Here is a 12,357-nt window from a genome sequence, read left to right as displayed (position 1 = left end):
GCCATCTGTAAAACTCTGTCTTGGCGATAACTCCTTCATCCGACATCTGGACATTTTTCCCCACGTCCACATACAAGGCATTTACCGCCGGATTTGCGGCGCATTTCGGGTGCTTTTACCCCCCGCTAGCGGCCGCGAAAGGGTTAAAACCGCCGGCAATACGCCGCAATAGCGGTGTTTTGCCGGCGGTATTACAGCGCTGCCCCACTGATTTCAATGGGGAGCAGCGGTGGAGGAGCGGTAAACACACCGCTCCAAAGAAGCTGCTGGCAGGACTTTTTTCTGACGTCCTGCCAGTGCACCGCTGTAGTGTGAAATCCCTCGGGCTTTCACACTACATACAATGGTGCAGCTTCTTTAGGGTGGATTGCAGGTGCTTTTTCTAATGCTATAGCGACTGCAAAACGCCCTGGTGTGAAAGGGGTCTAAGAGTCGGTTCACACTGAGGCAGCACGACTTGCAGCGCAACTGCTCCAGGCGACCTGCACACGACCGCAGCGGCAACTTGCAAAACGACTTCTGTCAATGCAAGTCGCCTGAAGTTGCCCCAAAAGTAGTGCAAGAACCCTTTTCTAAGTCGGAGCGACTTGAGTCGCTCCTATTAGAATGGTTCCATAGTACAGAATGGGATACGACTTGTCAGGCAAGTTCCTTTTCCCCAAACTTGCTCATCCATGTCTTTATGGACATTGCTTTGTGCACTGGTCCAAATCATTTGATGGAGGGGGGATTATGGAGTGGGGGTTGTTTTTCAGGGGTTGGGCTTGGCCCCTTAGTTCCAGTGAAGGGAACTCTTAAGGCATCAGCATACCAAGACATATTGGACCATTTCATGCTTCCAACTTTGTGGGAACAGTTTGGAGATGGTCCCTTCTTGTTCAAACATAACTGTGCACAAAGAAAGGTCCATAAAGACACGGATGAGACACGGATGAGCAAGTTTGGGGTGGAGGAACTTCACTGGCCTGCACACTTCTGAGTCCTGAACTCAACCTGGTAGAACACCTTTGGGATGTCTGTGAGCCAGGCCTTCAGTTCAATCTCCATAGTTGCTTTTTTTGATCATATTAGATAATTTAGATATTTATGCATCTCATTGCAGAATGAGCGTGCTTGCTCCTGAAGAGTGATTTAATGCCACGAAACGCGCCGAGCTAACATATTCCATGTTCAATACCCACCATAATATTTTTACATCAAACTGTTTCATATGCATTATGTGTCCGTAGGAATATATATGTGTGTGTGTGAATTTTGTTGGAATTTTCATTATAATGTAATACTGTTTTGTACTTTCATATATACTTACATAAAGATTATATAGGAAATCCCTCAGGGTTTTTTTTAGCAGCAAGATGATATTCAAGGCAAATGACAATAGTTTCTTAAAAATTAGTAGTTCTTTATTTATATCATAGTATCAAAAGGGGGGGGGGGGGATATGGGCATGGATGCATGGGAGTCGTAAAAAGCAATTCTGGTAAAAGGTCTTCTTCAGGGGTTTTTATTCAATGTGAGACTGCTGCTAAAAAAAAAAAAAAAAACCCTGATGGATTTCCTATTCAATTTAACGGATTGGGGTGTGCAGCCTTAACAACTCATACACTGTTTTCCCGAAAATAAGACCTAGCGTGATTGTCGGTAATGGCTGCAATATAAGCCCTACCCCCAAATAAGCCCTACCCTGTTTCCCCGAAAATAAGCCCTACCCTGAAAATAAGACCTACAACTAGGGCTTATTTGGGGGGTAGGGCTTATATTGCAGCCATCACCGACAATCACGCTAGGTCTTATTTTCGGGGAAACAGGGTATATATGTAGAGAGAGAGTGAGAGATCACCGTTCCTGGTAGGTCAAGCGACAGTAGAAAACCTTCTCATCCAGCTTGGAAGCCCAGGTGCCGGCAATGCATATAGCAATCAAAAACAGGAAGAAGATCTGGACAGCCGCACTCAAAAAACATTTATTTTTTTGCCTTTCATTCAAAAATCCTTGTGAACAAAAATACAAACCACGGCAGGAACAGACAGGAGCTAACGCGTTTCACACGTCAATGCAGTGCTTAGTCACAGCACTACATTGAAGTGAGAAAACGAGTTAGCTCCTGTCTGTTCCTGCTGTAGCTTGTATTTATTTTTTTTCACAAGAATTTTTGAATAAAAAGGCAAAAAAAGTTTTTGGAGTGCGGCTGACCAGATCTTCTTCCATATATATGTGTTATCTATTCTACATAAAGATTATATATACCCATTATGTATTAAACGTAAACCCGATTTATGAAATTTGAGCTGAGCACACGTATCTGCAGTGTTTTCTTATCTCATCTCTTCAAAGCACTAAGTCCCCTGGCTTTCCCCTGCTCCGTTCTTCTGTTATCAGCATGATAACTTCTGACAAGTTCTCAGACACGTGTGATAAAACCAGCCTGAATTTTGTGTCCGGGAGGGTGCTATAAATCGATTAGCAGAAAGCTGCTCTACTCACGGGACAGCTCTCTAAGTCCCTGCCTATGTGGAAGGGGGGTGTGTTCCTTCCTTCCAATCAGCTGTCTCCCAGTGTAACCCAACACTACACTGCTACTGCTGAATGAGGACCTGGAAATTCTAACACAATGTGCACTTTCTAAACAGTATATAAAGCTGAAGACAGCAGATATACATGTACAACTTATGTAGGGAGTTTTGTTTCATCTGTGTATCATCGGCAGTTGTTCACTTCACTGGGTATATGTGAGGGCTTATCTAGCAGTGTAGCAGTGTAGATGACATCATTTTGTGCCTGCAGACTGAGGTTGGAGAATGTAAACAACATCTTCTGTCTGTCATCCCCTTCCTGATATCGCATGTCCTACAGAGCCATTGCATGCCATACAGTGTCATCACATGCCGTACAGTGTCATCACATGCCATACAGTGTCATCACATGCCATACAGTGTCATTACATAGCCTGCAGAGCCACTGTATGGCATGCAATGGCATTGCACAACATGCGATGGCATTGTAACGGCATGCAATGTCCCTGTAGGGCATGTGATGACACTGTATGGCAATGCAATGACACTGTATGGCAATGCAATGTCTCTGTAGGGCATGTGATGACACTGTATGGCATGCAATGGCTCTGTAGGACATGCGATATCAGGAAGGGGGTGACAGACAGAAGATGTTGTTTACATTCTCCAACCTCAGTCTGCAGGCACAAAATGATGTCATCTACACTGCTAGGAGTGACATCCCCTATAGCTGCACTCCCCTGGGCCTCCCCTTACCTGCATCCACTGGAACTCATCCTCTGGCAGAGCCCGCGCCATGTCCCTGCCTGACACCGGAACTGCACCTCCACCTCTCTGCTCAATGGTATCCTTATAGTCCAGGGTCGCCAAGTTTCCTGTCCCTGTCACTTATGATTTGAGAGCAGTGCCATGTCAAGCTACCCAAGATTTCTCAAAGACACCAATGTTAACAACTTCAATACCCGGCACTAAATGTCTATCATTTGCTTCCCACAAATAGAGCTTTCTTTTGGTGGTATTTGATCACCACTGCGGTTTTTATTTTTTGCTAAACAAATTATGTTTCTGTTATGAAAATGTTTCTCTTTCACTGACGGGCACTGATGATGTTGTACTAATGGGCACTGATAAGGCAGCACTGGTTAGGTGGCACTGATGGGCGGCACTAATATGTAGAATTGATGGGCACTGATAGGTGGCACTGATATGCAGCACTGATGGGCACCGATAGGTGGCACTGATATGCAGCACTAATTGGCACCGATAGGTGGCACTAATAATATGCAGCACTGATGGGCAACTATAGGTGGCACTGATGGGCACTGATGGTCGGCACAGATGGGCAATGATATGTGGCACTGATATGCAGCACTGATGGGCACCGATAGGTGGCACTGATGGGCACTGATAGGCGGCACTGATGGGCAATGATAGGTGGCACTGATATGCAGCACTGATGGGCACCGATAGGCAGCACTGATATGGAGCACTGATGGGCACCAATAGGTGGCGCTGATATGAAGCACTGATGGGCGCCGATAGGCAGCACTGATATGCAGCACTGATGGGCACCGATAGACAGCACTGATATGAAGCACTGATGGGCACTGATAGGTGGCACTGATATGCAGCACTGATGAGCACCGATAGGTGGCACTGATATGCAGCACTGATGGGGCACCTATAGGCGGCACTCATGGGCAATGATAGGCGGCGCTCATTTGCAGCACTGATGGGCACCGATATATGGCATTAATGGGCAATGATAGTTGGCACTGATATGCAGCACTGATGAGCACCGATAGGTAGCACTGATATGCAGCGCTGATGGGCACCTATAGGCGGCACTGATGGGCAATGATAGGTGGCGCTGATATGCAGCACTGATGGGCACCGATATGTGGCACTAATGGGCATTGATAGGTGGCAATGATATGCAGCACTGATGAGCACCGATAGGTGGCACTGATATGCAGCACTGATGAGCACCAATAGACGGCACTGATATGGAGCACTGATGGGCACCGATAGAGGGGCAATGATAGGTGGCACTGCGCCACCATTCACCGCCCGATGCAGCAATGTTTCGGGCTCTGTTCCCTGGCGAGTGTTGTGACGCAAAGGGGCGGAGCCCAGTGGCAAATTCAAAAAAGTACAAAAAACATAACACACACAATACATTGTAATCTGTAAATGACATTACTGAATCGTTGCTGTCATCACTTTGTGTCTGATGTCGAATTTCCCCACGAACCACTATCGTTCAATTCTGCAAGTGATTCTAATTCACTATTGCTGTTTTCTAGCTGTTATAAAAACGCTTTTGATGTAGAGGGATGCTTTCCATTGTCCAGATTGTGATAGGCCCTCAAATAGCCCAGTAGCCAGATGCCCCCAAGATAGGCATCAGGCTCTGGCCTAGCTGCCCGGGCAATACAACACATGTCCACCCAGACAGCTGTCCAGATATCACAAAACACCGATCACCTGACCTCACCCAATTAAATAGGCTCTCTCACCAGGCCAAGGGACCCAAGAAGATCCCTCCATTGGCGGAGATACCCTATCTATTCCTAATCTGTCCTTGCAATGCCCATGTCTTTTCTAATGCCATCAGATACCCGGCCACCTAGTGACAGAAGAAAGAAGTGCAGCAACTCCAGAATTAGGGTGGAATCAATTGATCTCCTATCAATTGGCCAAGGCAACTATACCTTGCAGGTAAATTTGCTAGCAACCCTGCCTAAAAATCAGGGTGCTACAATTACATTATTGAATAAAATGTATTATTATATTATTTTGTATAATTATTTATAGTTATTTATTATAATTTATGATTTCGTGTTTCAAACTTTATCATACCCAGGATGTCTACTAGATTCTTGTTTGGACAGATTTAGGTGTGTTATTCCTAAAGCCGCGTACACACGGGCGGACTGTATGGCCAACTTAGTCCGCCGAAACATATTTCAGCGGACAGTCCGCTCGTGTGTGGGCTTCAGCTGACTTTTTCAGCGTGCAGTCTGGCGTACTAAGTATTTCGGAATTTCCGTAATACTGTCCGTCGTACTTTGGTTTCAGCGGACAATCCGCTCGTGAGTAGGCTAGTTCGACGGACTAAGAATGGCGCATGCTCAGAAAGGATTTACACGGCAGAAGGGTGCATTGCTGTGTATTGGACTTCCTATTTCTAGTCCCGTCGTACGTGCTGTACACGTCATCGCGCAAGCTTTCGACGGACTGTTTGTGCATCCGTGTGTGGTCAAGTCCGTTCATTCGAAAGTATAACGGACTGTCCGTCAGATTGTATGACGGAATAAGTAGGCCATACAATCCGCCCGTGTGTACGCGGCTTTAGAATTACAAGCCTGCAATATAAAACAACAAATTTCCATGCAAAACAATGTACAGTTGTCACATTCAAAAATCAGACATAATCATACCACCAGGGAGGCTAAGGTTGGTAACATGGATTCCCCTAATTTCCAGGGATTTCTTCTCACTTCCTGTTTGGCTGTGGTATAAGGAAGTAAAGGTAAATTCCCCCCAATGGGACACAGATGGAAGAACAAAAATGACTGGTTATAACCCTCCCTTAATCCAAAATGAAAAAAAAAAGGTTTCTACTTTAAGCTCCAATGACTTTGCCTAGGCTTAGATGATATAATCAGTCTGCTGCAGGTAGCAGGAAGCATATCTCCCCTCCCCCTCCAGTGATCAGACAGCAATAGTGGCGGCTGGTGCTCCAAATTTTTTGGGGGGCGCAAACTGAAAAAAAAACTAAATTGCCGCCACTGTGCCCATCAAACACAGCCACTGTGCCATCAAAGGCAGCCACTGTGCCCCATAGAATGCAGCCGCTGTGCCCATCAATTGCCCCCACTGTGCCCATCAAACGCAGCCACTGTACCATCAAAGGCAGCCACTGTGCCCCATAGAATGCAGCCACTGTGCCGCATAGAATGCAGCCACGGTGCCCATCAATTGCCCCCACTGTGCCTTCAAACGCAGCCACTATGCCCATCAATTTTCACCACTGTGCTCATCAAACGCAGCCACTGTGCCCATCAATTGCCGCCACTGTGCCCATCAAATGCAGCCACTGTGCCCATCAAATGCAGCCACTGTGCCCCATAGTATGCAGTAGCCACTGTCCCCATCAAATGCAGCCACTGTACCCATCAAACGCAGCCACTGTGCCCATCAAACGCAGCCACTGTGCCCATCAAACCCAGCCACTGTGCCCATCAATTGCCTTCACTGTGCCATATCAAATGCTGCCATTGAGCCCCCCCGCCGTCCCACCATCTGTCTCCGTGGGACAGCTTCTCGATGTCTTCTCCCATCCTCTCTTCCCGTCCTCTGCTATGATTTGATGCCTAGTGTCCAATCACCGCGCCTGTCGTTTCAGCCAATCAGGTGACGGGTAACAGATACAAGGACCTGATTGGTAGAGAGGTGGTTTAGTGTTAGGAAAGGGAATATTCATTTGTTGACCTACAACCGCCCAGTTGACCTGCGAGCGCCCAGCTTTGCGCTCGCAGGTCACCTTGACACCTATTAGAGCCTATGGCTCTAATCAGGTGCTTCAAAAACACCTCTGCCGCTGTAATTCAGGTGCCCTGCGCATGAAAAGGGGCCGGCGCCTGAATGGGGGGTGGCAGCGGCGGCCATAGATAGATTCATGCAATGCATGAATTTATCTATTGGCGATAGAGAGGGGACTGTGCCTGTGCTCCCTTATGGACCCACCGCCACTGGACAGCAATATTGTAACTTTGCAGGTGGGGTCGTGCAGCAGGGGCAGACCTGAGTGAGTTAGACATTTGTAAACACAGTCAGGAACTGCACAGATACCAGGATTTGCGTCTCTGAGCCTGCATCTCAGTCCGGGAAATAAATGGTGACTCTCCATGATGCCTGAACAAAGATGATGCCATCCTTCTAGGGAGAAAAGCAGATGAAGGCAATTGTCAGGGCGAGAGCTGTGACCTCTGTAATAAATACCTGGAGGTGGTACACTTTGGTAACAATTTAAATGGCTGGTGGTATGATATGCGTGTAGTTGTACTTTAGGTCATTATCTAAACCCAGCGTTCATATTTATTTCCAGGGTGACCTATAATAAGATGATGGTGGTCCGGCCACCCCAGGAGATCGCCCGGTACACCATGCTCTTCCACACCAGGGACTCCGGAAACACAGAAAACAGAAGGAGGTGAGATGGAGATACATTGTAACCTTATATACTCGGACCTCGTTATCCTGTCTGAGTGTTCCAGCCAATCATTACATTCCGTGGTCCCCGTCCTACGTCTGCATTAGGCCGCATTCGCATTTGGAATCATGGGTGGAATAAGCGCAGTTCTGCCTGCGATTTCAAATTGTGGTAAAACGCACATTTGTACCATTTATCCTGCGAGTTTGCCATGATTGTCGCACAACAAAACTTTCCGAGAATTGAGGCAAAAGGCACGTGTGTAAAGTCATGCCTGGCTCCAGACCAAAATTTGGTCCCCAAGGTTCTCTGCCGCAGCAAAAGCACATAGGCAGACTGTTCACGTGAATGGGCTGCTCAATGCTCGAAAAAGCGGAATCGGGTGAAAATTGGGCACACAAAATCACAAGTGGGCATTAGGCTGCATTCACACCTGGGCGTTCTGAAATCAAATTTCAAAACTCTCTGCTAAAATGACAAATTGCACAACGAGAATTTCAGACGTCATTCATTTGAACCAATTGCCGACCACAATACGTATATGTACGTTGCAGTTTGCAAGTGATTTACTGGGGTTATGGCTGAAGGTATCAGACAGCCATAACCTTGGTATTTTTTTTTTGGCTGGCTTTCTTCTGAAAGGGTTCACTGAACTGCTTTCCAAAGCCGGCGTCTCTTCGGCTTACCGTTTTCACCAACGCTCCTTAAAAACGATCCCCCTGCTGGTCACAGAGGTGAACAAAGGCCAGATCATCTTTGATCGTCTCTATGGCTTCGGAGGACTGGAGCGACGTCATGACATCACTTCCGGTCTAGGGTGGAAGTAAATACTTTTTTTTTTTTTTTTTGAAAGCAAAAGATCACACTTTATTTTTTTTGCTTTTAAAGGTAAAGAAGAGATTTGGGGTATTTTTGATCTCTCCATAAAGAGGACCTGTCATCATTATTACAAGGGATGTTTACATTCTTTGTAATAGGAATAAAAGTCATCAAAAAAATAAATGAAAAAAAGAATAGTGTAAAAATAAAATAAATAAATAAATAGGATTTATTTATTTTTTAAAGCTCCCCCATTCCTCTGCGCTTGCGTGCAGAAGCAAACACATAAGCATGTCGCGCACGCATATGTAAACGGTTTTTCGCACCGCACATGTGAGGTATCGCCGCAAACGTTAGAGCAAGAGAGAGCAATAATTCTAGCACTGGAACTTCTCTGTAACTCTAAACAGGTGACCTGTAAACAATTTTGAAAGTGTCGCCTATGGAAATTTTTAGGTACCATAATCTATTTACTCGACGTAACATCATCTTTTTTTCTTTTTTTTTTTTTGTGTGTATTTTTTACTGAAAATATAGGTTTGAAAAATTGCACAATTGCACAAGGTGGAGGTTTAAATAATAAAATGTATGTTTTATCATGTGTGCTACAAATGAGAAAAAAAATCTCCAGCAGCAAAAAGGGTTAAAACATTTATATATCCACTGTGATGCGCCAAGGAAGGACATGGACATAGTGTTTGTCAACCCAAGTGAAGCCCTTCATATTGGCAAAGGACCACATATAACGTTCAGTATATGTAGTGCTGGAAAGGACTGCCAGAGATTGCATATGCCCTAGAGCGGCCTTTCTCAAAATGTTTACTCTATTGCAGTGGTGGTCTCCGAACTGCAGCCTGGAGGGGGCTGGACGTGGCCCTTTCCTTGCCTTTATCCAGCCTCTGGGGCACTATCCCTCTCACTGACACCAATGATGGGGCACTATCCCTCTCACTGACACTTTTGCTCCACCTGACCCCAATGATGGAACACTATCCCTCTCACTGACACCAATGATGGAACACTATCCCTCTCACTGACACTAATGATGGAACACTATCCCTCTCACTGACACCAATGATAGAACGCTATCCCTCTCACTGACACCAATGATGGAACACTATCCCTCTCACTGACACTTTTGCTCCCCCTGACCCCAATGATAGAACACTATCCCTCTCACTGACACCAATGATGGAACACTATCCCTCTCACTGACACTTTTGCTCCCCCTGACCCCAATGATGGAACACTATCCCTCTCACTGACACCAATGATGGAACACTATCCCTCTCACTGACACTAATGATGGAACACTATCCCTCTCACTGACACCAATGATGGGGCACTATTCCTCTCACTGACACCAATGATGGGGCACTATTCCTCTCACTGACACCAATGATGGGGCACTATTCCTCTCACTGACACCAATGATGGTGCACTGTTCCTTTCATGGATTTATTCCTCCCACTAATACCAATGAAGGGACCGATATTCTCCCCACTGACACCAATGATAGGGCACTATTCCTCTCACTGACACAAAAAATGGGGTACTATTTCTCTCACTGACACCAATGATGGTGCACTGTTCCTTTCATGGACGCCAATGATGGGGAACTATTCCTCTCAGTGACACCAATGACGGGGCACTATTCCCCCCACTGACACCAATGATGGACCCTTTTTCTCTCACTGACACCAATGATGGTGGACTGCTCCTTTCATTGATGCCAATGATGGGGCACTATTCCTCTCACTGACACCATGACAGGGCACTATTCCTCCCACTGACACCAACAATAGGGCATTATTACCAACACCAGGACATTTTCTATTCCCACTGGTCACAGTCCAGCCCCTCTAAAGGATAGTGAACTGGCCCTTTGTTTAGAAAGTTAGGAGACCCCTGCCCTAGAGGAACTCTTAAAATAGATTATAGGTCTTAGAGTCTAATATAATGCATAGGGAAACATTGGGAAAATACCTCTTACATTGATGGTCAGTGGGAAGACTGTCCTCCTTACAGTGATGATCCTAATGCCACTCTTAGCCCTTGTACACACGGTCAGACATTCCGACAACAAAATCCGTCAGATTTTGTCCGAAACTGGTGTTGCATACACACGGTCGGACAAAGTTGTCGGAAAATCCGATCGTTCGTAACGCGATGACGTTATTTAGTTATAACAGGACTACGTTCAGGCTAGTAGCCAATAGCTTTGGTCTAGGAATTTGATCTGAGCATGCGTGGCACTTTGTCCGATCGGAATTCTCTACAAACGATAGGACAAAGTCCGATCGGATCATGTTGTCGGAAAATTTTTATATCCAGCTCTCAAACTTTGTTGGTCAGACATTCCGACAGAAAAAGTCAGATGAAGCCCACACACGGTCGGATTATCCGACAACGCGGTCCGATCGGACATTTTCCTTCGGAATGTCCGACCGTGTGTACAAGGGCCAAGAAGTGTTGGCACTAAAAGTTTGCCAGAGAAGAGGTCAGTCAGCCACAGCTCAAGGAATCCATAATAAACTTTGTAGGAACCCTAGAGTTCCACAAAAACCTTATTGAGAATGGTTTGCCTAGAGGAAATGATGGTCAGGCACTGTGGCTATAATACGGTTGTGGTTAGAGGCTGAAGACAAGCCTCAGAAGATGGGCACACAACAAATACCAAAGGTTTGCTGGTTGGGCTACAGGGGCATAGATCTCCCTAGGCTGGTCATTAAGATATTCATTTGTTTAATCCCCACATCACATGATCTCTTCTCTCATACACAGATTGGAGCTCTTGAAGGAAGCATCCAAAGTCTGGAAGACGGACGGTCTGAATTCCTGCACCTACCAGCTGCTGTCGGTGGAACACAAACCACTTTACTTAAACATCACAGTGGACATAGGAAAGGCACCGTATTAGTTGGACATTCACACATAACTAGTTTTGCTATAGGGACTGCAGCCTGTGCAACCGGAACTGTCCTGATTCTATAGATCTCCTTTTCACATATCAGAAGAGAAGGCGTTCAGAAACCCCCCCCCCCCCTCCCCCCCAATCAACAATCCAAACCCCAAGGGAAGAAAAACTTTTCTAGTGACTATATCAGAAGTACAGTAAAAAGATCGGAGCTCCACAAGTGTTGAATAACTCCAGTAAGATTAAATTTTTTGCAACAAGGGGTCAAGAAGCCAACATGTTTGGGGGCTCATAGCTCCCCATTTATCAGGGTTCGAACGATGACAGTAAAGTTGTAAAATCAACATATAGCAAGATAGTGCTTTAGAGCTTTTAGTCAGGCAACATGATGCAAACGTGTTACCAGACTTAGCCCTTGTACACACGGTCGGAGATTCCGACGGATTGTGTCCGATCGGACCGTTTTGTCGGATAATCCGACTGTGTGTGGTCTTCATCGGACTGTTTCCGTCGGAGTATCCAACGGACCAAGTTTTCCAACTTTCCTGTAAAATTTTCCGACAACATGATCCGATCGGACCTTGTCCGATCATGTGTAGAGAATTCCGATCGGACAAAGTGCCACGCATGCTCAGATCAAATTCCTACACCAAAGCTATTGGCTACTAGCCTGAACGTAGTCCCGTCGTAACGAAATAACGTCATCACGTTATGAACGATCTGATTTTCCAACAACTTTGTCCGACCGTGTGTATGCAACAGTTTCGGACAAAATCCATCGGACAAAATCCAACGGACAAAATCCGATGGTTTTGGTTGTCTGAATGTCCGACCGTGTGTACAAGGGCTTATTCAAGCTTTGTGATGCTCTCTCTCTTGTATTGTCCTTC

The 12,357-nt window shown here is 45.9% G+C and overlaps 1 protein-coding gene across 1 annotated transcript in view; it reads left to right on the top strand.

Moving 5' to 3' along the window:
* The window catches only part of LOC143984226 (beta-1,4-galactosyltransferase 4-like), a 55,099-nt gene extending 43,548 nt beyond the window's left edge, over positions 1–11,551 (top strand). Inside the window, exons 5-6 of the mRNA XM_077484512.1 lie at positions 7,627–7,731; positions 11,335–11,551. Of these exons, the coding sequence (XP_077340638.1) occupies positions 7,627–7,731; positions 11,335–11,470 (241 nt within the window). The 3' untranslated portion in view covers positions 11,471–11,551. The remainder of the gene's footprint in view (positions 1–7,626; positions 7,732–11,334) is intronic.
* The last annotated feature ends 806 nt before the right edge of the window (positions 11,552–12,357 follow it).

Source organism: Lithobates pipiens, unplaced genomic scaffold, assembly GCF_037356315.1.
Source record: "Lithobates pipiens isolate NorthernLeopardFrog02 unplaced genomic scaffold, aLitPip1_a1.2 Scaffold_16, whole genome shotgun sequence".
Lineage (NCBI taxonomy): Eukaryota > Metazoa > Chordata > Amphibia > Anura > Ranidae > Lithobates > Lithobates pipiens.
Note: the sequence above shows the minus strand (reverse complement) of the source record. Positions and strands in the feature narration are given on the sequence as shown.